This window comes from Saimiri boliviensis, chromosome 12 (assembly GCF_048565385.1).
Source record: "Saimiri boliviensis isolate mSaiBol1 chromosome 12, mSaiBol1.pri, whole genome shotgun sequence".
Classification (NCBI taxonomy): domain Eukaryota; kingdom Metazoa; phylum Chordata; class Mammalia; order Primates; family Cebidae; genus Saimiri; species Saimiri boliviensis.
Genome location: NC_133460.1, coordinates 48,121,406 through 48,148,660, shown reverse-complemented (window position 1 = coordinate 48,148,660; position 27,255 = coordinate 48,121,406). Strand labels below are relative to the sequence as shown.

The 27,255-nt window shown below is 46.8% G+C and overlaps 2 protein-coding genes across 2 annotated transcripts in view; one reads left to right on the top strand and one right to left on the bottom strand.

The window, feature by feature from the left end:
• STOX1 (storkhead box 1) overlaps positions 1-11,059 on the bottom strand; it is a 55,707-nt gene extending 44,648 nt beyond the window's left edge. Inside the window, exon 1 of the mRNA XM_003928667.4 lies at positions 10,660-11,059. Coding sequence (XP_003928716.3) covers positions 10,660-10,966 — 307 coding nt within the window. The 5' untranslated portion in view covers positions 10,967-11,059. The remainder of the gene's footprint in view (positions 1-10,659) is intronic.
• On the top strand, positions 7,165-7,623 carry LOC141580584 (large ribosomal subunit protein uL24-like). Its single transcript, XM_074382338.1, has one exon. It carries the CDS (start codon positions 7,186-7,188, stop codon positions 7,621-7,623), a length of 438 nt encoding a protein of 145 aa, XP_074238439.1. The 5' UTR covers positions 7,165-7,185.
• Positions 11,060-27,255: the final 16,196 nt, after the last annotated feature.

Below are 27,255 nucleotides of genomic sequence, written 5' to 3'. Positions count from 1 at the left end.
TTCATAATCACCAAAATTTCAGTCAGGTACAGTGGCTCACACCTATAATCCCAGCACTTTGGGAGGCCAAGGTGGGAGGATTGCTTGACAGCGGGAGTTCAAGACCAGCCTGAGCAACATAGTGAGACTCCATCACTACCAAAAATAAATAGCCGGGTATGATGGCCCATGTCTACAGTCCCAGCTACTCAGGAGGCTGAGGTGGGAGGATGGCTTGAGTCCAGGAATTTGAGGTTACAGTGAGCTATGATTGCACCACTGCACTCCACCATGGGTGACAGAGCAAGACTCTGTTTAAAAAAATATAAATATAAATATAAAATATAAAAATATAATTTATAAGTAATTACCATTATGTACTACCAGTCAGCCATGTGTTGCCAGACCCCATTCCTCCCTTCCGTCAAATGAATACAGCCATAGCTGATGGCTTAAGACCTGGGGACTCAAAGTCTGCTTTAGTTTAGAAAGAATTTCACAAGGGACCTCCTGATCCTTAATTAACTGCTAAAGAAATGGTACAGAGCTGGCCAGGCACTGTTGCTCATGCCTGTAATCCTAGCACTTTGGGAGGCCGAGGCAGGTGGATCATGAGGTCAGGAGTTCAAGACCAGCCTGGCCAAGATGGTGAAACCCTGTCTATACTAAATTAGTCGGGCGTTGTGGTGGGCACCTGTAATCCTAGCTACTTGGCAGGCTGAGGCAAAGAATTGCTTGAACCTGGGAGGCAGAGTTTGCAGGGAGCTGAGATCGTGCCACTGTACTCTAGCCTGGGCAACACAGCGAGACTCCATCTCTACATAAATAAATAAATAAATGATACAGAGCCCTGGAGTGGCACCTTGCATCAACAAGAAAAAAAGGATCACTTTGCACACTTTCCCTCAAAAGGTAAATTAAAATTGTTAAAAAGTCCATTATTTTAAAAAAGCACATTATCGTGAAATAAGCTTAATATCACAAATGATCTTGACACACAGTTTCTGTCCCCTCATCTATTAAAAGCTAGCTATTCTAGAGACTTCTCTACACTGTAAAATCTTGAAGTGATTTTCTACTAGCATGGAATTTAGCTAAACCTCCAGGGTGGCCTCTAAAAGCCCTCTGATCTATGAAACCCATGGGATGTCCAAACTCTGCTCCTTCCTGAAACCTCCATTGTGGGGTTGAGGGTCAGGGAATAACATCTTCAAATCGGGTATTTTTGCATCCCAACGCCACAACTTTACAGCAAGGCAAGCATGGTGGCTGCCAACCCCACAATGGAGGTTTCAGGAAGGAGCAGAGTTTGGACATCCCATGGGTTTCATAGATCAGAGGGCTTTTAGAGGCCACCCTGGAGGTTTAGCTAAATTCCATGCTAGTAGAAAATCACTTCAAGATTTTACAATGTAGAGAAGTCTCTAGAACAGCTAGCTAACCATGTGACTGCACTGCCCCAGGTCACATGGTTAATACTCTTCAGACCCTTATAGATGGTCCAGACTCCATGTCTAGTGTTCTTTCCATGATCCTCCAACACACACACCTCCCTGGTGGAGAGGCTGTGGGCAGTTTTTACTCTGATCTCTGTCCACTCCACAAAGGGGCTCTGAGACATGGCTCTCTGTAAGGTGGGCCCTGGGCTCATGGGACAAGATGATCAGTTCCTTCCACAGGAAGATACTCCAAAGGGACCCAGAGTTTCCCAAGAACGTCTCCAACATCTATCCACAAGGAGTTCGGCAAAAAGGAGCTTCACTAGTAGAATAAGACTGGAAAATTAAGATTATTCTCCTGCCTCTTGGGTACAGACCATCAGCATACCAAGGTCTCCCAAAGCCTTTGCACTTACGAAACCTGTTTAAACGTGGTTCCCAAACACACTCAGCTAGGAAATTCTCTTTCATGTAATCCCTACTTACATCCTACAGAACTAGTGTTTCTGCACCCTAGAACAATGCTATTAACTTCCTTGGACTTATACATTTATTTTTTAAATTACTTTTTAAGAAAACTTGTTTCCAAGAGAAATAATACATGTAATATGCTAACATGTATGTAAAAATGGAGGCAGATATGTCTATCTATATTACTTGTAGATTTATAAACTATCTATGGAAGGATTAGAAAACTGGTCACTGCAGCCATTTCCAGAGAAAGGCAATCAGTGGCTGGAATAGGAAAATGAGAGACTTTTTCCTGTATACCCTTGCATATTATGTGACTGTGTTACCCGGGCAACCCATCAAGCGAAACTCAAATTAAAATAAAAGATACTAAAAGTAATACATATTTAAAAAGCAAAAACAGTCAGGTGTGGTGGCTTACACCTGTAATCCCAGCACTTTAGGAGGCTGAGGCAGATGGATCATGAGGTCAGGAGTTCAAGACCAGCCTGGCCAATATGGTGAAACTCCGTTTCTACTAAACATACAAAAATTAACTGGGCATTGAACATACATAAAATTGGTTGCATTTCTATACATTAACAGTAAACTATCCAAAAAGGAATTAAGAAAACAATCCTAGCTCACGCTTGTAATCACATCACTTTGGGAGGCCACGGGGGAACGACTGCTTGAGCCCAGGAGTTCAAGACTACCCTAGGCAACATGGTGAAACCCCATCTCTACTAAAACTACAAAAATTAGCCGGGTGTGGTGGCACCTGCCTATAGTCACAGCTACTAGAGAGGCTGAGATGAAAGGATCATTTAAGCCTGGGATGTCGAAGCTGCAGGGAGCCATGATCACACAACTGCACTTCAGCTTGGGTGACAGAGCCAAACCGCATCTTAAAAAAAAAGAAAAAAAGAAAAGAATCCCATTGACAACAGCACCAAAGGGAATAAAATACTTAGGAATAAACTTAACTAAAGAGGTGAAAGATAGGCATACTGAAAACTATATAAAACACTGATGAAAGAAATTAAAGAAGGCACAAATAGATGGAAAGACATGCTGGTACTGGTACTGTGCACTTTTCAAAGTGCTTGCATAGATGGTATCTTATTGGAGTCCGATGCCAAATCTGTGCAGTAGAAAGGGCAGGCGGAACACTCGCCAACACATGAGCCAACCATGGCCCCAAGAGGACTGAATAAGAAGCTGGTTACTCAGCTGCTTAGTGACAAGGGATTAGATCCTAGATGCCCTGCCTGGCTCTTGAGGTCTTTCTCAGATGTCAGATCTGCTACTGAACAAGTCCCATGGGCACTCTGGTAGGCCCATGGGGGCTTACATCACCTTTCAGAGGTGCCACCATTCCAGGCAACCACTGATGGAAGATAATGCCTATTTAAGGCTCGGAAGTATCTACCATGTATATCATGTAAACAGGATTTTTTTTTTTTTTTTTTTTTGAGACGGAGTTTCACTCTTGTTACCCAGGCTGGAGTGCAATGGCGCGATCTCGGCTCACCGCAACCTCCGCCTCCTGGGTTCAGGCAATTCTCCTGCCTCAGCCTCCTGAGTAGCTGGGATTATAGGCACGCACCACCATGCCCAGCTAATTTTTTGTATTTTTAGTAGAGACGGGGTTTCACCATGTTGACCAGGTTGGTCTCGATCTCTCGACCTTGTGATCCACCCGCCTCGGCCTCCCAAAGTGCTGGGATTACAGGCTTGAGCCACCGTGCCCGGCTTTTTTTTTTTTTTTTTTTTTGAGACGGAGTTTCGCTCTTGTTACCCAGGCTGGAGTGCAATGGCACAATCTCGGCTCACCGCAACCTGCACCTCCACCTCCTGGGTTCAAGCAATTCTCCTGCCTCAGCCTCCTGAATAGCTGGGATTACAGGCACGCGCTACCATGCCCAGCTAATTTGTATTTTTAGTAGAGATGGGGTTTCACCATGTTGACCAGGATGGTCTCAATCTCTTGACCTTGTGATCCACCCGCCTCGGCCTCCCAAAGTGCTGGGATTACAGGCTTGAGCCACCGCGCCCGGCCTGTAAACAGGATTTTAAATATAATTACATACATGCACTTTGTTGCATAATACTCTTCAGTGGCCTCAGGCTCAAACCTAGACCCATCAGTAGAGCAGTCAGGGCCCATTCCATGCCAGCACCTCTGCAAGCCCTTTGTGCCAATGTCCACCTACCGCTCCATGCTCCAGCTGCACCCAGAAGCTTGTGGTTGCCCATATGGGTCATACAACTGGGACATATGCCCTCCCTCTCAACTTAAAATGTGCTTCTCACTATGCTAACATCTGCTTATTCTGCATATCTTAGTTTAGGCATCACTTCCTCCAGGAAGTCTTCCTTGAATACACACACATATTTGCATGGGATTCTTGATCAGCTATCCTTCTATTGCTCCCTATAACTGTGTATCACTTATTCATCCATATGGTCCCTAGACTATGAGCTCTTTAAGGTCAGGGCATGAGCCTTTTGCCCTTCTGTGTGGACCGACCGATCAGGCTGGGCACAGAGTAAATCCTCACTGCATACCTAACAAAGGACTGTGAGCACAAGGGAGGCCCAGCATGGTGTGAGTGCTTCAACAACTGTGTAGCTTCAGATGCTTGGTGAAGGGGAAATGATATTAGAGAACAAAGATGTCTGGGCAGTGCTAAGAGGAAGGTACACTTCCCCTGTTTGTGGAAAATATCTTAAGCAACTTCAGCGTGAGCTTCTGTCTGTTCTTCCCGGGGCCTCCTGACACAGATGACTGGGAGGCTGACCCAGCGGAGGCCAGGATCAAGCTAGGAGTTGGGAAGACTTAGCCAGTCAACAGAGTAAAAGCGAGCAGGAAGCCATTCACAGCTATAGAACTAGAGGCCCAGAGAAGTGAGAAGATAGGTTGAGGGGCTCCCAGCAACTTAGCAGCAGGGTTGGTTACAAACTCAGGCATCGGAATCCCCGTGCAGGCGGTTTCTCCAGCACCAGGCACCCTTTGGGACCTGGGCTGAGGCACAGGACAACACATAGCTGTGGACCTGACTAGCACTAAGCAAGAAGGACAGGACAGAAGGACAGACAGAGGTCTTAAACATAAGTATGTGCCAGGCAAGCAATGATTTGCACAGGCCTCAACAGAGACAGGCTTGTCTAGAGAACAAGAATCCAGAGACCCGTTCTCTTCCTCTATGCTGGAAATTGCTTGTGTTTGTTGTTTTCCTGATGCTGACTCTGAACCAGGCACATGCTGAAGGCTCCCAGGTACCTTATCTTCAAAACAACCTGCAAAGGAGCTATTGTGTCCTCATTTGTGCCCATGAAGATAATGGAGCTGAGAAGGGTTAAGTAACCAGCTCAAGGATGCACAGGTAATAAGTGGCAGCGCAAAAAAGCGAACTCAGATTTTCTTCACTAACCACAGTGGTCAACATCTAGCATTAGTGCAGACATGACACTCTGCACTCCTAGAGTACTTGCAGTTTTGCCTCAATATCTCTCTGTGATTGGAAGGCCATGCTCAGAGGGGTTTGGGGGATTAGGTAGGAGGAGTATGAGGAGAGGCAGGAAGATGCTCCCATCACTTCCCTTTGGCCAACCTGATGCACCTGATCTTCAGTATCTCCCAAAGCACAAAGAATTCTTGCCTAACTAAAGGTAGAACCTGCAGTGCCCAGAGGAGTCACTGTGGGCTGGAGAAGACTGTGTAAACCAGCCAGCTTCCAGAACATGGCCTCCTACTCAGCTATAACCTCATGAACTGGATGGGAGAAACAGGCTGACTCTATTTCCCTTGAGCAGAAGCAAGTCTGAATGAAAGATGCATTAAAACACAGAAGCGGCTGGGCGCAACGGCTCATGCCTGTAGAGGCAGGACTGCTTGAGCCCAGGAGTCTGAGACCAACCTGGGCAACACAGCAAAAAAGACCTGCCTCTACTAAAATTTTTTTTTTTTTTTAATTAGCTAGGCATGGTGGTATGTATCTGTGGTCCCAGCTACTCAGGAGGCTGAAGTAGGACGATCATTTGCACTCAGGAGGTCGAGGCTGCAGTGACCTAGGCCGATACCATTGCACTCCAGCCTGAGTGAGAGAGTAAACTCTGTCTCAGAACAAAACAAAACACACAGAAGCACCTAGAACAGTACCTGGCTTGTGAATGAATTCATGAATCAAGTATTTAAAAAGAGCTACCAGTACTTGTTGCTTTCTTTTTTTTTTTTTTTTTTTTTTTTTTTTTTTTTTTTTGAGACAGTCTCACTCTGTTGCCCAGGCTGGAATGCAGTGGTACAATCTCAACTCACTGTGATCTCTGCCTCCTAGGTTCTCCTACCTTAGCCTACCAAGTGGCTGGGATTACAGGCACGTGCTACCACGCCTGGCTGATTTTCCTATTTTTAATAGAGACAGGGTTTCACCATGTTGGCCAGGCTGGTCTTGAACTCCTGACATCAAGTGATCTGCTCGCCTCAGCCACCCAAAGTGCTGGCATTACCATCAAGAGTCACCAGGCCCGCCGGGCGCGGTGGCTCAAGCCTGTAATCCCAGCACTTTGGGAGGCCGAGGCGGGTGGATCACGAGGTCAAGAGATCGAGACCATCCTGGTCAACATGGTGAAACTCCGTCTCTACTAAAAATAACAAAAAATTAGCTGGGCATGGTGGTACGTGCCTGTAATCCGAGCTACTCAGGAGGCTGAGGCAGGAGAATTGCCTGAACCCAGGAGGCGGAGGTTGTGGCGAGTCGAGATCGTGCCATTGCACTCCAGCCTGGGTAACAAGAGCAAAACTCCGTCTAAAAAAAAAAAAAAGAGTCACCAGGCCCAGCCTGGGGCATTTTTATTCAGTGAGAAAAGATGAAAGGCCCTGCTGGGGGTGACAGGGTGGAGATAACCCAGCTATAAATTTCAGGAGACTGGAAGAAGCTTGTTTGGCCAAGTGGCCTCCCACTGTTAATCTTTCCTGTCCCATTAGGTGTATTCTCAGAGTAGCAACAGATTCTTCCAAACAAATACAAGTGCCCCACCTCTCTGCAGTACCTCCTTCCCCAGTTGCTCAGCTGGTGAGGCAGGGTCTCCCTCCAGCTTTCAGAACTCACTCTTTCATTTGTTAATGGCACTGGCTAATGAAAAACAAAAAACAAAACATTTGGGCCAGTGCTGTTAATCCCAGCACTTTGGGAGGCTGAGGTGGGAGGATCCCTTGGACCCAGCAGTTAGAGACCAGCCTGGCAATCAGAGCAAGGTCTACTAAAAGAAAAAGAAAAAAGAGGTGGCCATCAACTAAGCGGGAGCTGCCAAAATGAAGTTCAATCCCTTTGTGACTTCCGACCGAAGCAAGAATCGCAAAAGGCAATTCAATGCACCTTCCCACATTCGCAGGAAGATTATGACCTCCCCTCTTTCCAAAGAGCTGAGACAGAAGTACAACGTGCGATCCATGCCCATCCGAAAGGATGATGAAGTTCAGGTTGTACGAGGACACTATAAAGGTCAGCAGATTGGCAAAGTAGTCCAGGTTTACAGGAAGAAATGCGTAATGTACACTGAACGGGTGCAGCGGGAAAAGGCTAATGGCACAACTGTGCGTGTAGGCATTCACCCCAGCAAGGTGGTTACCACTAGGCTAAAACTGGACAAAGACCGCAAAAAGATCCTTGAACGGAAAGCCAAACCTCGCCAAGCAGGAAAGGAAAAGGGCAGATACAAGGAAGAAACAACTGAGAAGATGCAGGAATAAAGTAATCTTGTATACAAGCTTTAATTAAAACTTGAAAAAAAAATAAAGAAAAAAGATACAACATTAAAGGACTGGAGCACAAAAGCAGGGTTAGCCCCTTGTTAATCAAGCTGAAGATCCATTGTCTCTCTTTTTAGAGAAATAGTCTCTGCCTGGGAACTATTTTTCTTACCAGAGGAAAGATGAGGTAGAGAGAGTGAAGAGGGAGAGAAAAGGGACAAAACATGGAAAAAACATAAACCTCTGCATTACTTAAGTTCAGCTCTGGACCTGGGGCTTTGGTCACTTCTGTTTGCTTAACTAGGGCACTCCCTCATCGTACCTTATGAGTCGGAGGTCCCTAAGTCCAGAAGGACCCAAGGCAGCACAGCTGGACTTACAAAGCTGACCGCCATCCCTCTCCCCCTGCATTTTCTACCTGAGCTGGCCAGCAATACTTCCTACGCACTAACACTTTCATGCAGCCGTAAATTAGCGTTTAAAAAAATCTAAAGCAAAGAGACCAGACTGACTCTATAGCCTTTTCTAGCATTTTGCTTTTTCCCACAAACAGTGAAAACGAAACAAGAACCTGCAATAGTCCCCAGCAGCTCTTTCCCTGCCCTCCTGGAAGCCAGTGCTGCCAGAGACAAGAGAGCAAGCAGACTCAAACTTTCGATTCCTTTTGGGGAAAGCAGCTTCTCCTGCCTTTGCCACCCTCCAGGACTCTAAGGTAGCCCAAGAGCTGCCTCTTCTCTCTTGATATAAACCCAGGGACCCCAAGTTGGACCAGAAATCGGCAATTAGTAACACCATTCAAAGCAAAAGCAACCCCTTTGCCCACCAAGTGTATCCATCACTCAGCATCAAATAAAATCTTTCTCCATTTTGCTCCTCAAAATGCCCTAATGGGTGGCTTTGTCCAAATCCCAGCTAAATGTTCAAATACTTATCAGGACTTGTTTAAAACTTCAAAATCTGTCCTTGCCATGGTCAGGGCTTAAAAAAATGAATGAAAATTAAAAAAAAAAAAATTGCTGGGGGCGCTGGCTCACACCTGTAATCCCAGCACTTTGGGAGACCAAAGTGGGCGGATCACTTGAGGTCAGGAGACCAGCCTGGCCAACATGGTGAAACCCCGTCTCTACCAAAAATACAAAATTTAGCTGGGTGTGGTGGCGGGCACCCATAATCCCAGCTACTCCAGAGACTGAGACAGGAGAAACACTTGAACCCAGGAGGTAGAGGTGAAGCAGCATTACTTACTGTGCAGAAGAGAATGGGAGCAACAGGTGTTGTGTGCTGCGTATTTCAACAGCACCAACACAGACGCCAGCATTTATCACTGCTTGCTGGGGCATTAGTGGCTGCCTGTGACTTAGCACAAGCCCTCTCTTATTTCATCCCCAGGTCTAGACACCCCTCACATCCCACACCCTCTCTGCAATATACTCTACGCTCACCCTTTGAAAGGCAGGGGGGACCTGAGAATGTAACCACTAATTCAAACCAGAAAAACTGAGGATACAGAATTGACAAGAGTTTTTCACTGAGCCTGTCTGAAAGACCTCTTCCCTTATCAGGATTTTGGCTTGGCTACATGGCTCACTGCTCTCAGAGCCAGAAACCTATTTTCTTCACTCCTGCAAGTAAAAGGAAATGAAATATATATATATGGTTCTGCAATGAGCTCTTTTTTTGTTTTTAAGAAAAAGATGGGTGGGGCAGGGAGGCTAGGGAACAGATAGCATGGAGGTGAGAGGCAAAGATTTAAAGCACTGGCTGCTGGGATGTGGTAACGTCATCTATGAATGGATGATACACAGTACTGGTCAGGTGCTTCTTGCTGCCCTGTTTCCTAATTCTTGGGAATTAAACAAGTGCTTTTTTCTTTCTTTTTTTCATTTTTGACATGGGGTTTCACTCGTCACCCAGCCTCCCAAGTAGCAGGGATTACAAGCGCCCACCACCATGCCCAGCTAATTTTTGTATTTTTAATAGAGATGGGGTTTCACCATGTTAGCCAGACTGGTCTCTTAACTCCTGACCTCAGGTGATCCACTCGCCTCAGCCTCTCAAAGTGCTGGGATTACAGGTGTGAGTCACCGCGCCCGGCCAAAGGAATGTTTTTTATTTGCTTTTACTTCTCCTCGGATGGAAGAGGAAGATGATTTATGGACTAACCGGGAGGGGTTCCTTGGTAGGTATGAAAATTAAGCGCTGGAACAGCTGGTGACTTGTCAACACTGCATAAAATGGCCCTGCAGCCTCACATAAATGCAGACAAGAACCAGGCTGTTAAGGGAGCTGACACGCCCGCCTGGGGTTAGCAGCCAGTCAGAGACCACTCACCCGTGCAGCTGTTTCGTTTCTCGAATGAGAATCTATTTTATGCCGGCAAAAAGCTGCTGCTGTCTAAGAAACCTAACAGACGGCTAAGTCTGAAAAGACTGGGAAGGTGGAATCCTCTCTATTTAGCTAAAGGGATGAGACGCTACTTAAATGTGTTTTCCCCAAGAAGTTAACGACCCCAAAGCGGCTAGGTCCCGACCCAAGACCAGCACACCACCCAGTACGACAGGACGTGAAAACCTGAATGCCATCCGATGCGAATCTGTAATTTTTTTAAAAAAAGCAGCCAGATGATTTGGTAAACTCTGGCCTTTCCCCTGGGGTACCCTTCCTTCCTAAGCGCCCCATGGAAGCCTACACAGTGGTCCCTAGCCCAAAGCCTCTCTATCCAGAGCATCACTTTTCTAAGTAGAAAGTTCCTTCTGTGCACTCCACCGGCTTTAAGAGTTGCGGAACGGACGCAGCCCGGGGCCAGCCCCAGCAGTGGCCAGACACACTTGGGGACTCCAGAGGCAGTGTCGTAGCGGGAGGGAACGTCTCCGGGAAGTCTTGGCCCCCGGACCGAACCCCCAATTCCAGCCCCCGCGCCTCAGAGCGGCGCCTCGCCTCTGTGGCAGAAGCCCGGGCCACGCTCGCCCCGGTAGCGAGGAGCTCGGAGCCCACAGCTGGCGTGGGACGCCCCACCCCTCCGGGCCCCGAACTCACCCACCGCCCTGATGCGAAAGCCTCGCGGTGGTCGCAGTCCCCGGCGCCGCCAGGCGTCGCGCAGCACCTGCAGGCAGGCGGGTGGCGCGCACACCAGCAGCACCCCGCGCCGCAGCCAGCCCTGGAAGGCCAGCCGCGAGGCGGCGCGCGCTAGTCGCGCGTTCCAGAAGCAGCGCACGTTGGCACGACGGAAGGCGCGGAACACCGCGCGCCCGCCTGGCTCCGCGGCCCCTGCGGCCTTCTGCGCCTCCAGCCGGCACAGCACCAGCGCCAGCGAGCCCGGCGCCAGCTGCACCGGCCGGGCCATGCTTTCGCGGGCGGCCGGGAGCCCGCAGCCCAGGGCCTGGGCGAGCGCAGCAGCAGGGACGCCGCTCGCCCGGCGGGAGGATCTGCCGACTGCGCGTGGCGCCCGCTGCCTGGGGAACGGAGCTCCAGGGGGCGGGGCCGACTGCGCCTGGCAGGCCGGGGGTGGGGCGGCCCTGCTCTGTCCGGCCGAGCGCACTGGAGGGGTTCCCAGCGCCTAGCGTTCGGCTTTGTGCTCCACACCCAAGCCGAAACTCGATCCCTGACCCTGGCGACTCCCTCGACTTCCAGCCGCCTCGAGGTCCCGAGTTCCCCTTCCCCCCAGGGGCGCGCTCTGAGGCTTTTCCAAGTTCCGGGGCGTCCCGCAGCTCCCCAGAGAGCCTGGCTGCCTCCATCCGCCGTGCAAACTGCAGGGTCGAGAGTCCCCAGGGCTGGGAGACGTCTTCGTCCTGACTTTGGGGCAGTTCCAAGTGAGCGGCCCCGAGAGACAGCCTGAGGATATTAGCGACGGCCTGGGAGGTGTGGGGGACGGGCAGGAAACCCAGGTTTGAGTCCCAGTTCTGCGCATAAGCTATGTGTTTGTTAATATTTTTGCTTTTTGAGGCGGGGTCTCGCTGTACTGCTCAGACTGGAGTGCAGTGGCTATTCAACGAGTTCTGGGCTCGAGCGATCCTCTCGTCTCAGCCTCCCGAGTTGGGACTACAGGTGCCCGCCACAGCACCTGGCCTGCTCCTAACCTGTTCATACAAGTTATTTCCCCTCTCTGGGCCTCAGAAATGTCCCAGCTACTATTTTACAGGATAATAAACTGGGGACCCTTTCACCCATGACTTTATGAAGTTCTAGGATCTGGTCCCGTCCAGGGGACGGCACTGCACTCCAGCCTGGGCGACAGAGCGAGACTCCATCTCAAAAAAAAAAAAAAAGAAAAAGAAAAAGAAAAAAAAAGAAAGAAAGAAAGAAAAGAAAAGACGTCATGGTAAAAGAAGAGGAAGGGGCCAGGTGCGGTGGCTCACACCTGTAATTCCAGCACTTTGGGAGGCTGAGACAGGCAGATCACGAGGTCAGGAGTGAGAGACCAGCCTGACCAACATGGTGAAATCCCGTCTCTATTAAAAATACAAAAATTAGCTGAGTGTGGTGGCTCATGCCTGTAACCCCAGCTGCTCAAGAGGCTGAGGCAGGAGAATTGCTTGAACCCAGGAGGCAGAGGTTGCTGTGAGCCGAGATGGTGCCACTGCACTCCAGCCTAGGTTACAGAGCAAGACTCTGTCTAGGAAAAAAGAAGAGGAGGAGGAAGAGCATTGTGCTTGGTACCAGAACACAGTACCGTGAAGGAGCAGAGGGCTTGGTAAAACCTAGGAGTCATTCCAGACTTCCCACTCCCTCAGCTCATCAGTCCTCAATAACAACCATAATAATGGAGATAATTTATACTCTGCCCCCAGTAAGCTCAAAACAAGAGATAGTAACAATAGATAACATTTATTGAACAGTATATGTTGGGGGCATTAATTTCACGACTTTACTTTTTTTTTTTTTTGAGACAAGGTCTCACTGTGTCACCCACACTGGAGTACAGTGGCGAAGCTCTCTGCAGCCTGGTCCTCTGGGCTCAAGTGACCCTCCCACCTCAGCCTCCTGAGTAGCAGGGACCACAGGTGCGCACCACCACACCTGGCTAATATTTGTATTTTTGGTAGAGATGAGATTTCACCATGTTGCCCAGGCTGGTCTCTACCTCCTGGGCTCACACAATCTGCCCACCTTGGCCTCCTGAAGTGCTGGAATGACAGGCATGAGCCACCATGCCTGCTGTCTTTACTATTATTATTTATTTGTTTATTTGAGACGGAGTTTCGCTCTTGTTACCCAGGCTGGAGTGCAATGGCACGATCTCGGCTCACCGCAACCTCCGCCTCCTGGGCTCAGGCAATTCTCCTGCCGCAGCCTCCTGAGTAGCTGGGATTACAGGCACGTGCCACCATGCCCAGCTAATTTTTTGTATTTTTAGTAGAGACAGGGTTTCACCATATTGACCAGGATGGTCTCGATCTCTTGACCTCGTGATCCACCCGCCTCAGCCTCCCAAAGTGCTGGGATTACAGGCTTGAGCCGCCGCGCCCGGCTACTGTTATTATTCCTGTTGTTTCGTTTTGTTTTTACACTTGAGGAAATTGCAGCTAGTTGGATTAAGAAGTGTTTCCCAGGCCGGGCGTGGTGGCTCAAGCCTGTAATCCCAGCACTTTGGGAGGCCGAGGCGGGTGGATCACAAGGTCAAGAGATCGAGACCATCCTGGTCAACATGGTGGAACCCCATCTCTACTAAAAATACAAAAAATTAGCTGGGCATGGTGGTGCGTGCCTGTAATCCCAGCTACTCAGGAGGCTGAGGCAGGAGAACTGCTTGAATCCAGGAGGCGGAGGTTGCGGTGAGCCGAGATCCTGCCATTGCACTCCAGCCTGGGTAACAAGAGTGAAACTCCGTCTCAAAAAAAAAAAAAAAAAGAAGTGTTTCCCTGGCCAGGCTCGGTGGCTCACGCCTGTAACCCCAGCAATCGGGGAGGCTGAGGTGGATGGATCACAAATCAGGAGTTTGAGACCAGCCTGAACAGCATAGTGGAACCCCGTCTCTACTAAAAATACAAAATTTAGCTGGGCTGGTGGTGCACACCTGTAATCCCAGCTACTCGGGAGGCTGAGGCAGGAAAATTGCTTGAACCAGGGAGGCAGAGTTGCAGTGAGCTGAGATCACACCATTGCATGCCAGCCTGAGTGAGACTTTTTCTCAAAAAAAAAAAAAACAAAAAAAAAAAACAAAAAAAAAAACAGAGAATTTCATCCATCTGACCAAAAGGTTCCAATGCTTAAGATAGTTCTACCCATAAACACATAAACACATAAAATCTGTGACACAGATTTTTTTTTTTTTTTTTTGAGACGGAGTTTTGCTCTTGTCACCCAGGCTGGAGTGCAATGGCGCGATCTTGGCTCACCGCAACCTCCACCTCCTGGGCTCAGGAATTCTCCTGCCTCAGCCTCCTGAGTAGCTGGGATTACAGGCACGCGCCACCACGCCCAGCTAGTTTTTTGTATTTTTAGTAGAGACGGGGTTTCACCATGTTGACCAGGATGGTCTCGATCTCTCGACCTCGTGATCCACCCACCTCAGCCTCCCAAAGTGCTGGGATTACAGGCTTGAGCCACCGCGCCCGGCTGTGACACAGATTTTATGAGCTGGATTTTGTAAGATAATACCTGGTGGAAACCCAGCAGAAAGATTTGGTCTGCTCTCCAGGATGTTAACCCTTTTAACTTTTTTTTTTTTTTTTTTTTGAGACGGAGTTTCGCTCTTGTTACCCAGGCTGGAGTGCAATGGCGCGATCTCGGCTCACCGCAACCTCCGCCTCCTGGGTTCAGGCAATTCTCCTGCCTCAGCCTCCAGAGTAGCTGGGATTACAGGCACGCGCCACCATGCTCAGCTAATTTTTTGCACCATTAGTAGAGACGGGGTTTCACCATGTTGACCAGGATGGTCTCGATCTCTTGACCTCGTGATCCACCCGCCTCGGCCTCCCAAAGTGCTGGGATTACAGGCTTGAGCCACCGCGCCCGGCAACCCTTTTAACTTTTAGCCCTATTAGCTTGTCTGATAAGAGCTATAATATTTAGTTACCTGTCTCATCAGGCAACCTAAGATTCCTTGAGGGCCCTGGCACCAAGCCCAGTGCTAGGCACAAGGATTTGTTAAACCTGAATCAAATCAAATTTAATTAGTACTTGATGCAAAACAATACTGCTTTTGCTGCTTTCTCACAGCCTGGTATTACCATACACAAGAGCACTTCTGGTTTGGAGGGTGAATCACCTGGTTATCCAGCAGTCGATGGCCAGGATAGAGCCTCAAGGAACAGGTCTCCTCACACACCCAGACATCTGGGTGGCAGTAGTTTCTCTGAAGTCTGTTTATAACACCTATGTACTCAGGATGATGTCTAGATTCGCAACTTCAGATTTTTTTTTTTCACACCAAAATTCACAGGCTGAAGTTGCCTTCCCTTCATTAACTCAGACAATCCTTGACATTTATAGCTGATTTAGAAAGCATTTCCTATCTAGATTCTCTTTAGTAGGAACATTTCTTCTTCTACGGCACCTTTCTTTCCTTTACCCAGGAAGCAAACAAACCTGGAGACTCTTGTTTCTAGTTCTCAAAAGGAAATGTGAGGCTTTGCTAAACAACTGTGTTGACTCAAAAGAGGTGAGGGGGCAGGGGATGTTAAAGAAAAAGAGTAAAGAGCCAAGCACTCACGCCTGTAATCCCAGCAATTTGGGAGGCCGAGGCAGACGGATCACAAGGTCAGGAGGTCAAAATCATCCTGGCTGACATGGAGAAACCCCATCTCTACTAAAAAATGAAAAAATTAGCTGGGCGTGGTGGCACGCACCTGTAATCCCAGCTACTCAGGAGGCTGAGGCAGGAAAATTGCTTGAACCTGGGAGGCGGAGGTTGCGGTGAGCCGAGATTGCCGTGAGTTGAGATTGCCCCATTGCACTCCAGCCTAGGCGACAGAGTGAGAATTCGTCTCAAAAAAAAAAAAAAAAAAAAAAAAGAGAGAGAGAGAAAGAAAAAGAGCAAAGAAGATGTTAAAGAAAAAGTGATTCTTGACACTGGCTAAAGATGGTAACAGGAAGGCTTTATTCAGGGGATCATGGTGATAACTATAAAAAGATATTCCACTGGGAGCACTGGCTCACGCCTGTAATCCCAGCACTTTGGGAAGCTGAGGTGGGTAGATCATGAGGTCAAGAGATTAAGACCACCTGGCCAACATGGTCAAACCCCGTCTCTACTAAAAATACAAAAATTAGCTGGGCTTAGTGGTGTGTGCCTGTAGTCCCAGCAAATCAGGAGACCGAGACAGGAGAATCGCTTGAACCTGGGAGGCAGAGGCTGCAGTGAGCCAAGATCACACCACTGCACTCCAGCCTGGTGACAAAGCAAAACTTCGTCTCAAAAAAAAAAAAAAGGAAAAACAATAATTCATTTGCTTTATCTTTCCAATGGTCAATGGCAAGAGGCCAACAAAAAATATATATTTAAATATATATATTTATTGGAATAAAAAAAGATTCTTAGTTGAAACAGTGAAAAGCTGACTACTAGAAATCCTTTTTTTGGTGGGGTGGGCTAAGGTCTAGTTCTGTCACCCAGGCTGGAGTGCAATGGTGCAATCTTGGCTCACTATAGCCTTGACCTCCCAAGCTAAAGTGGTCCTCCTACCTCAGCCTACCAAGTAGCTGGGACTACAGGCACACCATCACCACGCCCAGCTAATTTCATAGTATAAATCATTTTTTTTCTTTTTTGGAGACAGGGTCTCACTCTGTTGTCCAGGCTAGAGTGCAGTGGTGCCCCCTCGGCCCACTGCAGCCTCTGCCTCCCAGGCTTAAGCCATCCTCCCACTGCAGCCTCCCCAGTAGCTGGGATCACAGGCATGCACCACCATGCCCAGCTAGTTTTTGTAGTTTTTGTAGAGACAGTGGGGTGTTCTCACTCTGCTACCCAGGATGGTCACAAACTCCTGAGCTCAAGTCATCTGCCCGCCTCAGTCTCCTCACAAAGTGCTGGGATTAGAGGAAAATCCTTTGAATCTCATGTGAGGAGCCAGTTCACACTTTCCAGTTCCCTACCTTTCCCCACTTTCTTAAAAGAACAAATGCCTGCTGGGTGCAGTGGCTCACACATGTAATCCCAGCACTTTGGGAGGCCAAGGTGGGAAGATCACAAGGTTAGGAGATGGAGACCATCCTGGCTAACACAGTGAAACCCCATCTCTACTAAAAATACAAAAATTAACTGGGCATGGTGGCACGCACCTGTAGTCCCAGCTACTCAAGAGGCTGAGGCAGGACAATCACTTAAACTCAGGAGGCTGAGGTTGCAATGAGCCAAGATTGCACCACTGCACTCCAGTCTGGGCGAGACTCCATCTCAAAAAAAAAAAAAAAAAGAACAAATGCCCATTAAAACATTCCATAATGTTTGAGGAGAGAAAACTGGAACTGGAATAATAATCATTATGTTAACAGAAACTATTTTGCGCTGGGGGTGATGGCTCACGCCTGTAATCCCAGCACTTTGGGAAGCTGAGGTGGGTGGATCGAGAGGTAGTTTGAGATCAGCCTGGCCAATATGGTGAAACCCCATCTCTACTAAAAAATACAAAAATTAGCCTGGTGTGGTGGCTTGAGTCTGTAGTTCCAGCTACTCAGGAGACTGAGGCAGGAGAATTGCTGGAACCCAGGAGGTGGAGGTTGCAGTGAGCTGAGATTGCGCCACTCCATTTCAGCCCAAGCAACGGAGTGAGACTCTGTCTCAAAAAAAGAAAGAAAAGAAAAAGATGGTGAGATTTTCTCTTTTTTTCCTTTTTTTTTTTTTTTTTTTGAGACGGAGTTTCACTCTTGTTACCCAGGCTGGAGTGCAGTGGTGCGATCTCGGCTCACCGCAACCTCCGCCTCCTGGGCTCAGGCAATTCTCCTGCCTCAGCCTCCTAAGTAGCTGGGATTACAGGCACGCGCCACCACGCCCAGCTAGTTTTTTGTATTTTTAGTAGAGACGGGGTTTCACTATGTTGACCAGGATGGTCTCGATCTCTCGACCTCGTGATCCACCCGCCTCGGCCTCCCAAAGTGCTGGGATTACAGGCTTGAGCCACCGCGCCCGGCCTCTTTTTTTTCTTTTTTAAAGATAGAGTCTCACTGTGTCACCCAGGGTGAAGTGCAGTGGTGCAATCATGGCTCACTGCAGCCTCAAACTCCTGGGCTCAAGTGATACTACCGCCTTGGCCTCCCAAAGTGTTGGGATTACAGGAGTGAGCCACCATACCTGGCCAGCTACATCATTCTTTTTTTTTTTTTAAATCTTGCCTCAGATTCCTGAGTAGCTGGGACTACAGCTGCACACACACACCTGGCTAATTTTTGTATTTTTAGTAGAGACGGGGTTTCACTATGTTGACCAGGATGGTCTCAATTTCTTGACCTTGGGATCTGCCCTCCTCAGCCTCCCAAAGTGCTAGATTACAGGTGTAAGCCACCTTGCTGGCTTTTTTTCTTTTTTTTTTTTTTTTAGACAGATTCTCACTCTGTCGCCCAGGATGTGGTGCAGTAGCGCAATGTCTGCTCACCACAACCTCCCTCCTCCTGGGTTCAAGCCATTCCCCTGCCTCAGCTTCCTGAGTAGCTGGTCTTGAACTCAATGACCCCCAAGTGATCCACCAGCCTTGGCCTCACAAGTGTTGGGATTACAGGCGTGAGCCACCATGCCACACCCCAAATGGGAAGCCTCTTATTCATGTTTTATTTTATAGAGATGAGGTTTTGCCATATTGCCCAGGCTAGGCTGGAACTCCTGGGCTCAAGCAGTCCACCTGCCACACCCTCCCAAAGTGCTGGGATTACAGGCATGAGCCACCACACCCAGCCCCTATCTCTTATTATTTTCTTTTTTATTTTACTTTATTGTATTATTATTTTTTAAGACAGGGTTTCACCATGTTGGTCAGGCTGGTTTTGAACGCCCGACCTCACGTGATCCACCCACCTTGGCCTCCAAAGTGCTTAGATTACAGGCATCAACCACCACACCCGGCCCCCCTATCTTATTCTTCAACTGTGAAACTTCAACCTGTTACTTTTTCCAGTTGTCATTTTGGATATAGGTATTTTAAGAGTAACTGCCACCTCTCTCTATAATCGAAACAGAAGTATGTATGTGACTTCATAATCTTGGGCAACTGAATCTAATGAAGACTTTCAAACCTTTGCTATCCAAACACATAAACATTGGCTCCCAGGAAACGAGAGCTGGTTTGCTTTTTTTTTTTTTTTTTTTGTGAGACAGAGTCTTACTCTGTCACCCAGGCTAGAGTGCAATGGGATGGTCTCAGCTCACTGCAACCTCTAACTCCTAGGTTCAAGCAGTTCTCCCACCTCAGCCTCCCAAGTAGCTGGGACTATAGGTGTGTGCCACCATGCCCAGCTGTTTGTATTTTTACTAGAGATGGGGTTTCACTATGTTGATCAGGCTGGTCTCAAACTGCTGACCTCATGATCCGCCCGCCTTGGCCTCCCAAAGTGCTGGAATTACAGATGTGAGCTATGGCACCCAGCCCCTGGTTTCCTATTTATGAAAGAAAAATCAGCCAGGTGTGGTGGCTCATGCCTGTAATCCCAGCACTTTGGGAGGCCGAGGTGGACAGATCACGAGGTCAAGAGATCAAGACCAGGCCAACTAAAAATACAAATTAGCCGAGCTTGGTGGTGCGTGCCTGTAATCCTAGCTTCTTGGGAGGCTGAGGCAGGAGAATCACTTGAATCCAGGAGGCAGAGTTTGCATTGAGCCAAGATGGTGCCATTGCACTCCAGCCTGGGTGACAGAGCGTGACTCCATCTCAAAAATAAAAAAAAAATCTTCAAGTAATAATTTATTTACAACAAATCCTTAATAATTTAAAATAAGAGTACTGCTGAAACAATACTGGAAGCCTGGGAAAGCAAGAAGTTTATGAATCACAGATTTTACTTCTGGGCTTCAGTTTTCCAAGGTGATCTTTATCTGCAGACTATTGGAGGGCCCAGGCACTAAACATGACCAAACCTTGTAACAAAAATAGATTAACTATGGAACTGAAACCTTAGCTTTGGAATATCAGACTTCTCATTTTATTTCAAATTCAGATTTTTTTTTTTTTAACAGACTAGGTCATACTATGTTGTCCAGGCTGGAGTGCAGTGGCTCTTCACAGGAGCAATCATGGTGTGCTACAGCCTTGAACTCCTGGACTCAAGTGATCCTCCTGCCTCAGCCTCCCAAGTAGCTGGGACTACAGGTGTGTGCCACCATGTCTAACGGCAAATCTAGATTCTTTTTTTTTTTTTTTTTGAGATGGAGTCTTACTCTGTCACCAGGCTGGAGTGCGGTGGCCTAATCTCGGCTCACCACAACCTCCACCTCCTGGGTTCAAGGAATTCTCCTGCCTCAGCCTCCCGAGTAGCTGGGACTACAGGTGCATGCCACCATGACCAGCTAATTTTTATATTTTTAGTAGAGACAGGGTTTGACTATGTTGGCCAGGATGGTCTCGATTTCTTGACCTCGTGATCCACCCGCCTCGGCCTCCCAAAGTGCTGGGATTATAGGCGTGAGCCACCACCATTCCTGGCCGTAAATCCAGATTCTTACAGTGAAAGTTGGTTGGATGGTTCTCTTCTACAATTAGCAGCTCAAAGATTACACATCCATCTCCTGGAAACATTTCTAACACCTAGGTGAATATGCCTCCTAGGTTTTCCAAGGTGGCAAAAACTCTGGGATAGGTTAACAGATAGATTTGCGAAATGGCAAAAGTGTACCTCAAAGCTAGTATAGTTTATGCCTTATGAACGAATGGCTCGAAGTAGTTTTTCCTATAATTAAATATTTATATTATAGCCAGAAACGGCAAGCGGTCTTTGTGTGGCCAGGACTGGCTTATAATATGTCTATCTATTTAAGAAAGAAAATGAATGGCCATGAAATATTAATTCTTTACATGTTAGAAGTAGATTCTGCTCTTTCCCTGCCTGAAGGCAAACAAAAAGGCTAGAGATAACCAATGAGCTGCATCTGGAAATACACTTTAATATAAAAGGCTGGGAGGGCTGTTTCAATTAGGAAGTGGATCTGAGGTTTCACTGAGGTCAGATGATGAGAAACATTAAACCCCTTACCATTTATCTGGGGGTCATGAAGGTGAATTTTTTTGCTTGCATTTTCTCATCTTTGGAATGGGGAACATGACAGGAGCAATTTTTCCATGAAGCTTAGGTTACTAACTGCTATATTGATTTTCCAAACTCTTATATGACCCTTGCAAAGGAGAATCTATTGTAGCAAACTAATCTCAAGTATAATTTTATGTTTTTTCTTGAATCTGAAAATTTAGAAATGATCATGAACAAGAGCATGCAAATTTCTCTTGTTTAGTTTTTAATATTTTATTATAAACATTATTTTTAGAGATGGGGTCTGGTAATGTTGCCTAGGCTGGAGTGGAGTGGCATGATCATGGCTCACTGCAACCTCTGCCTCCCGGGCTCAAGGGATCCTTCCACATCAGCCTCCTGAGTAGCAGGGACTACAGGTGCATACCACCATGCCTGGCTAATTTTGGTATTTTTTGTAGAGACAGGGTTTCACTATGCTGCTTAGGCTGGTCTCCAACTCCTGGGCTCAAGCAATCTGCCTGCCTCAGCCTCCTAAAGTGCTGGGATTACAGGTGTAAGGTACCACACCAGGCCTAGATCAGTTTTTAATAACCTGCATTTAATAGCTTAAAGTTGTTCCCTGAACTTTATTAAGTTTCATTTGCCTGAACTGCTAGAGCAGCACTGCAATAACAATTATTTTTGGAACTAGATATGTATGTATGTATGTATGTATGTAACCAAAGTCAAAATTTGCACTTGGTTTAGGAGCTCAGAAAACTTTTCAGGGCAAAGGCCATGAAAATACAAATACGGCCGGGCGCGGTGGCTCAAGCCTGTAATCCCAGCACTTTGGGAGGCCGAGGCGGGTGGATCATGAGGTCAAGAGATCGAGACCATCCTGGTCAACATGGTGAAACCTCGTCTCTACTAAAAATACAAAAAATTAGCTGGGCATGGTGGCGCGTGCTTGTAATCCCACCTACTCAGGAGGCTGAGGCAGGAGAATTGCCTGGAGGCTGCGGTGAGCCAAGATCGCGCCACTGCATTCCAGCCTGGGTAACAAGAGCGAAACTTTGTCTCAAAAAAAAAAAAAAAAGAAAAAAGAAAAAAAGAAAATACAAATACATGCTAATTAATTTTTTTAAAGGGGGTGTTGAAAAAAGTTTAATTCTGAAGTTTAAATTAATCCCCCAAATTTGAGAACCTAGAACAAAGCTCATACAAAGAGGTACCCCGTTAACCACATGTTAATAATGAAACTGCAGTCATGCAATAAAAAAGAAAAAGTTATTAGAAAAATATGGCATTCTTTGATGTTGAGTCTAGGGCATATGGATTCTAAAACTGCTGAATTGGAAAGCCATCTGCTCTCAAGACACTGTAAAACAATGCCAAGAGCTAAATATTTACAAGGTAGTTGAGATATCTAAACACAGGCTTGGAAACATTTTTAAAGCTTAAATACCTAAGTAAAGAATAAATGTTCTAAAAGAACCACTTAGATAGAAAGTATGAGTGAAAATAAATCCCATAAGATTTAGGCCAGAAACTAGTTACACGACAATAAGATTTAACTTAGCCTTGGAAGGCAGCTTTCCTGATATATTCATGCATTTTTTTTTTTTCTCTTTCACACAATTCACAACAGTTTAGGATCTCCTATAGAAAACACACAATTTTTTTTTTCTTTTGAGATGGAGTCTCACTCTGTCACCCTGGTTGGAGTGCAGTAGTGTAATCTTGGCTCACTGCAACCTCCGCTTCCCAGGTTCAAGTGATTCTCCTGCCTCAGCCTCTTAAGTAGCTGGGATTACAGGCATGTGCTACCATGCATGGTTGATTTTTGTATTTTAAGTAGAATAATCCACGTTTGTCAGGCTGGTCTTGAACACCTGACCTCATGATCTGTCTGCCTCGGCCTCCCAAAGTGCTGGGATTACAAGCGTGAGCCATGGTACCTGGCAAAAAAAAATTTTTTTTAGATGGAGTCTTGCTCTGTTGCCAGGCTGGAGTGCAGTGGTGTGACCACTGTGGCTTACTGCAACCTCTGCCTCCTGGGTTCAAGTGATTCCCCTGCCTCACCCTCCCAAGTAGCTGGGACTACAGGCGTGTGCCACCACCCGCAGCTAATTTTTTGTATTTTTTAGTAGAGGTGGGGTTTCACTAGGTTGGCCAGGATGGTCTCGACCTCCTGACCTTGTGATCCTGCTGTGGCCTGCCACTCCCAAAGTGCTTGGGATTACAGGTGTGAACCAACCACGGCACCTGGCCTTTTTTTTTTTTTTTTTTTTTTTGAGACAGGGTCTCGGCTCTTCAACCAGGCTGGAATGTAGTGGCATGATCTCAGCTAATTGAAATTTCCTCCTGTGTTCAAGTGATTCTCCCGTCTCAGCCTCCCAAGTAACTGGGACTACAGATGCACACCAGCATGCCCAGCTAATTTTCAGTAGGGACAGGGTTTCACCACGTTGACCAGGCTGATCTCAAACTCCTAACCTCAAGTGATCCTCCCACCTTGGCCTCCCAGATTGCTGGGATTACAGCTGTGAGCCACCATACCTGGCCACGAACTCTTTAAAAGCATTAGTTTTGCTTAGTGGTTTTAAGTTCACTTATAAGCAAGAGTACTGCTGGATCAATGTTGAATGCACAGGAAAGCAAAAAGCTCATGGATCATAAGTTTTACCTCTGGGCCTCAGTTTCCTGAGGTGATCTTTATCTGCAGACTAGTGGAGGTCCCAGGCAACCAAGAGCTAAATGTGACCAGGTCTGAAAAGAATAAATTAACTGTGGAGCTGAAGGTTTAGCTCTAGAATAGTAAGATTATTTTATTCCAAATCCAGACTTACTCTGAATTTGATTTCACTCAATTTGAAATTTAGTTGGCTCACTATCAAATGTTAATTATATTAAAACACTTAAATTTTTTTAATTAATACGAGCTCTTTCTGAGCTAATCCAAAACTGTGCCTAACAATGTTAGTTTATCATACCAATAGACTTACAGTTAGTTTCATTGTACTAAATACGATGTGATCCGAAATGCTATCATCACCCAAGCCCTAGTCTTCACTCAAAATCTGTATGGATGAACCTCTATTTTGGTTCCTGGCTTCTTACCAAACTTGTCTGCTGAACTTGGGGCCCAGGCTTGAATCCTGCCTTTGTGGTTAGAGCCTCGATAGTGCAAAATCCTCTGTACTTTAGGGAGCTAGACTGTGACTTCATGGCTCTGCCACTGGCTGACGTGTAATTCAAGCGGATAAAACTTCCCCGGAACTAAGATGATAATGTGTGTGATCTGCAGTAATACTGATACTGGGTGGACTACCATCTCCTCAGCACCTACCAGATTAGACCTTTGGATAGTAAAATTAGACTGCATACAGGTCTCTGGACTATTAGTCACCCCTAGGGAGGGTGGCAGCATAGTTAAGATGATCCCCTTTGTCATCAGTCCCACTAATTATCAATATACTCTACAATTCCTTCATTCCTATCCCTTGAAACTCCAGTATGTCTCAAGGGAACACTGTACCTCATTCTAGTAAATCACCATCCCAGAAGGATTTGTGGGGAGGCTGGGCACGGTGGCTCATGCCTATAATCCCAGCACTTTGGGAGGCCAAGGCAGGCAGATCACAAGGTCAGGAGTTCAAGACCAGCCTGATTAACATGGTGAAACCCCCGTCTCTACCAAAAATATAAAAATTAGCCTGGTGTGGCATCACACACCTGTAATCCCAACTATTAAGGAGGCTGAGGCAGGAGAATTGCTTGAACCCAGGAGGCAGAGGTTGCAGTGAGTTGAGATCGTGCCACTGCACTCCAGCCTGGGCAACACAGTGAGACTCCATCTCAAAAAAAAAAAAAAAAAAAAAAAAAAAGGACTTGTGGGAAAATAGGGCTCCCTTCTTTGGTACATTGTAAAGGTATTTATGAGAATGACAGAGTAGAAGAAACTTTGACATAATTTTTGCCTGAGAAAATAAGGCATATGGAAATTTCTGGGTGTGCCAAGACATTCAGTTGATATGCAGTTTCAAAAGATCATACCAATTTTAAGAAATATTTCCCAGAGCTGGGCGCGGTGGCTCAAGCCTGTAATCCCAGCACTTTGGGAGGCTGAGGCGGGTGGATCACGAGGTCAAGAGATAGAGACCATCCTGGTCAACATGGTGAAACCCCATCTCTACTAAAAATACAAAAAATTAGCTGGGCATGGTGGCGTGTGCCTGTAATCCCAGCTACTCAGGAGGTTGAGGCAGGAGAATTGCCTGAACCCAGGAGGCGGAGGTTGCGGTGAGCCGAGATCGCGCCATTGTACTCCAGCCTGGGTAACAAGAGTGAAACTCCGTCTCAAAAAAAAAAAAAAAAAAAAAAAAAAAAAAAAGAAATATTTCCCATCCTCCCTCCAAAAAAAAAAGTATTTCCCATCCTGCATATTCCTAAAGAAGGTAAAATTAAATGACATATTTGGCCAGGTGTGGTGGCTCATGTCTATAATTCTAGCACTTTGGGAGGCACAGGCAGGTCGATCACTTGAGTTTAGGAGCTCAAGACCAGCCTGGGCAACAGGGCAAAATTCCACTTCTACCAAGAGTGCTGGGATTATAGGTGTGAGCCACCACACCACGTATAAACTCTTTTTTCAAAATGACCAGATCTCGCCTGTAAACCCAGCACTTTGGGAGGCTGAAGCGGGAGGATCACCTGAGGAATTCGAGACTAGCCTGGCCAACATGGTGAAACTCCCTCTCTACTAAGAATACAAAAAGTAGCTGGGCATGGGTGGCAGGCGCCTATAATCCCAGCTACTCGGGAGGCTGAGGCAGGAGAATCGCTTGAACGCAGGAGGCAGAGGTTGCTGTGAGCCAAGATCGTGCCATTGCACTCCAGCTTATGCAACAGGAGCGAAACTGCATCTCAAAAAAAAAAAAAAAAAAAGCTACTATGCTGCAGATTCAGACTTGCATTAATTAATTCCTTCAGTAAGTATTTCAGTGTCAATTATGATTTACCCAATGTTTTTTTTTTTTTTTTTTTTTTTTTTTTTGAGACAGGGTCTCACTTTGTTGCCCAGACTGGAGTGTGGTGGCATGATCATGGCTCACCACAGCCTCAGCTGACCAGGCTCAAGTGATCCTGCCACCTCAGCCTCCTGAGTAGCTGGGACTACATGCACGTGCCACCACGCCTGGATAATTTTTGCATTTTTTGTAAAGATGGGGTGTCACCATGTTGCCCAGGCTGGGCTTGAACCCCTGAACTCAAGCATTCTGCTCAGCCTCCCAGTGCTGGGATTACAGGTGTGAGCCACCATGCCCAGCCCAATGTCAAATTATCTATCCCCGAATAAAAAGCCCTAATAGTTCAGTTAGTGTCTCCAAGGCAACATACCCTTCTCTATTTAAAAAAAATCACATATTAGGCCAGGCATGGTGGCTCTCGCCTGTAATCTAAGCACTTCGGAGGCCAAGGTGGGTGGATCACCTGAGGTCGGGAGCTCAAGACCAGCCTGACCAACATGGCGAAACTCCGTCTTAAAAAAAAAACCACATATATTAATTAGGGAAAACTGGTCTCTGAGAACACCTCAGTTAGGAGGTTCTCCAAATGTGTTCCCTTAGACCAGCAATAGCAGCAGCCACACGTGGGAACTTGTTAGAAATGCAATTCTGGCCAGGTGTGGTGGTTCACGTCTGTAATCTTAGCACTTTGGGAGGTCAAGGCAGGCAGATCACCTAAGGTCAGGAGTTCGAGACCAGCCTGGCCAATATGGTGAAAGCCTATCTCTACTAAAAACACAAAAATTAGCCAGGCATGGTAGCAGACCCCTCTAATCCCAGCTACTTGAGAGGCTGAGGCAGGAGAATTCCCTAAACCCAGAAGGCCAGAAGGCAGAGGTTGCAGTGAGCTGAGATGGCGACACTGCACTCCAGCCTGGGTGAAAAGGGTGACAAGAGGAAGACATGAGACTTCGTCTCAAAAAACAAACAAAAAAAAGGAATGCAAATTCTTAGGCCCTAACCTAGACCTGGTGATTCAGATACATACTCATTTGAGAACCTGCACTGGATTAGGCATAATGATCACATTCAGACTCCACCATTAATAAGGAGCTGACTCAGTGACTTAAGTAGTACCCCATCTTACTAGATGACATAATATGCTCTCTATACACACAAGAAAAACTAAGTATAATTTATGTCAAAAGTACTCTGGGATTCTGAACTTAATCTTAATTCATGTGTAAACCTGAGTCTGTTTTTTACTAGTGAACACAAAAATCCAGGTCAATATTAACTAGAAGATGAATGATAAATAGGCAGTAACTCTATGTTCTAGTTTGCCTTCTGGTTATATCTGGTATTATGACATAAGTATTCTTGGCACCTTTTTTTTCTCTCTAAAGGTTCCCAGTTTAAACAGTAAGTTATTGGCTACATGTTGGGAGGCAGAGTTGGGAGGATCGCTAGATCCAGGTCAAGCCTGCCATGAACCATGATTGTGCCACTGTACTCTAGCCCGGGCAACAGA

Excerpts from the sequence above, each read along its gene's own strand:
- LOC141580584 (XM_074382338.1), top strand. The coding sequence starts at position 7,186 with ATGAAGTTCAATCCCTTTGTGACTTCCGACCGAAGCAAGAATCGCAAA.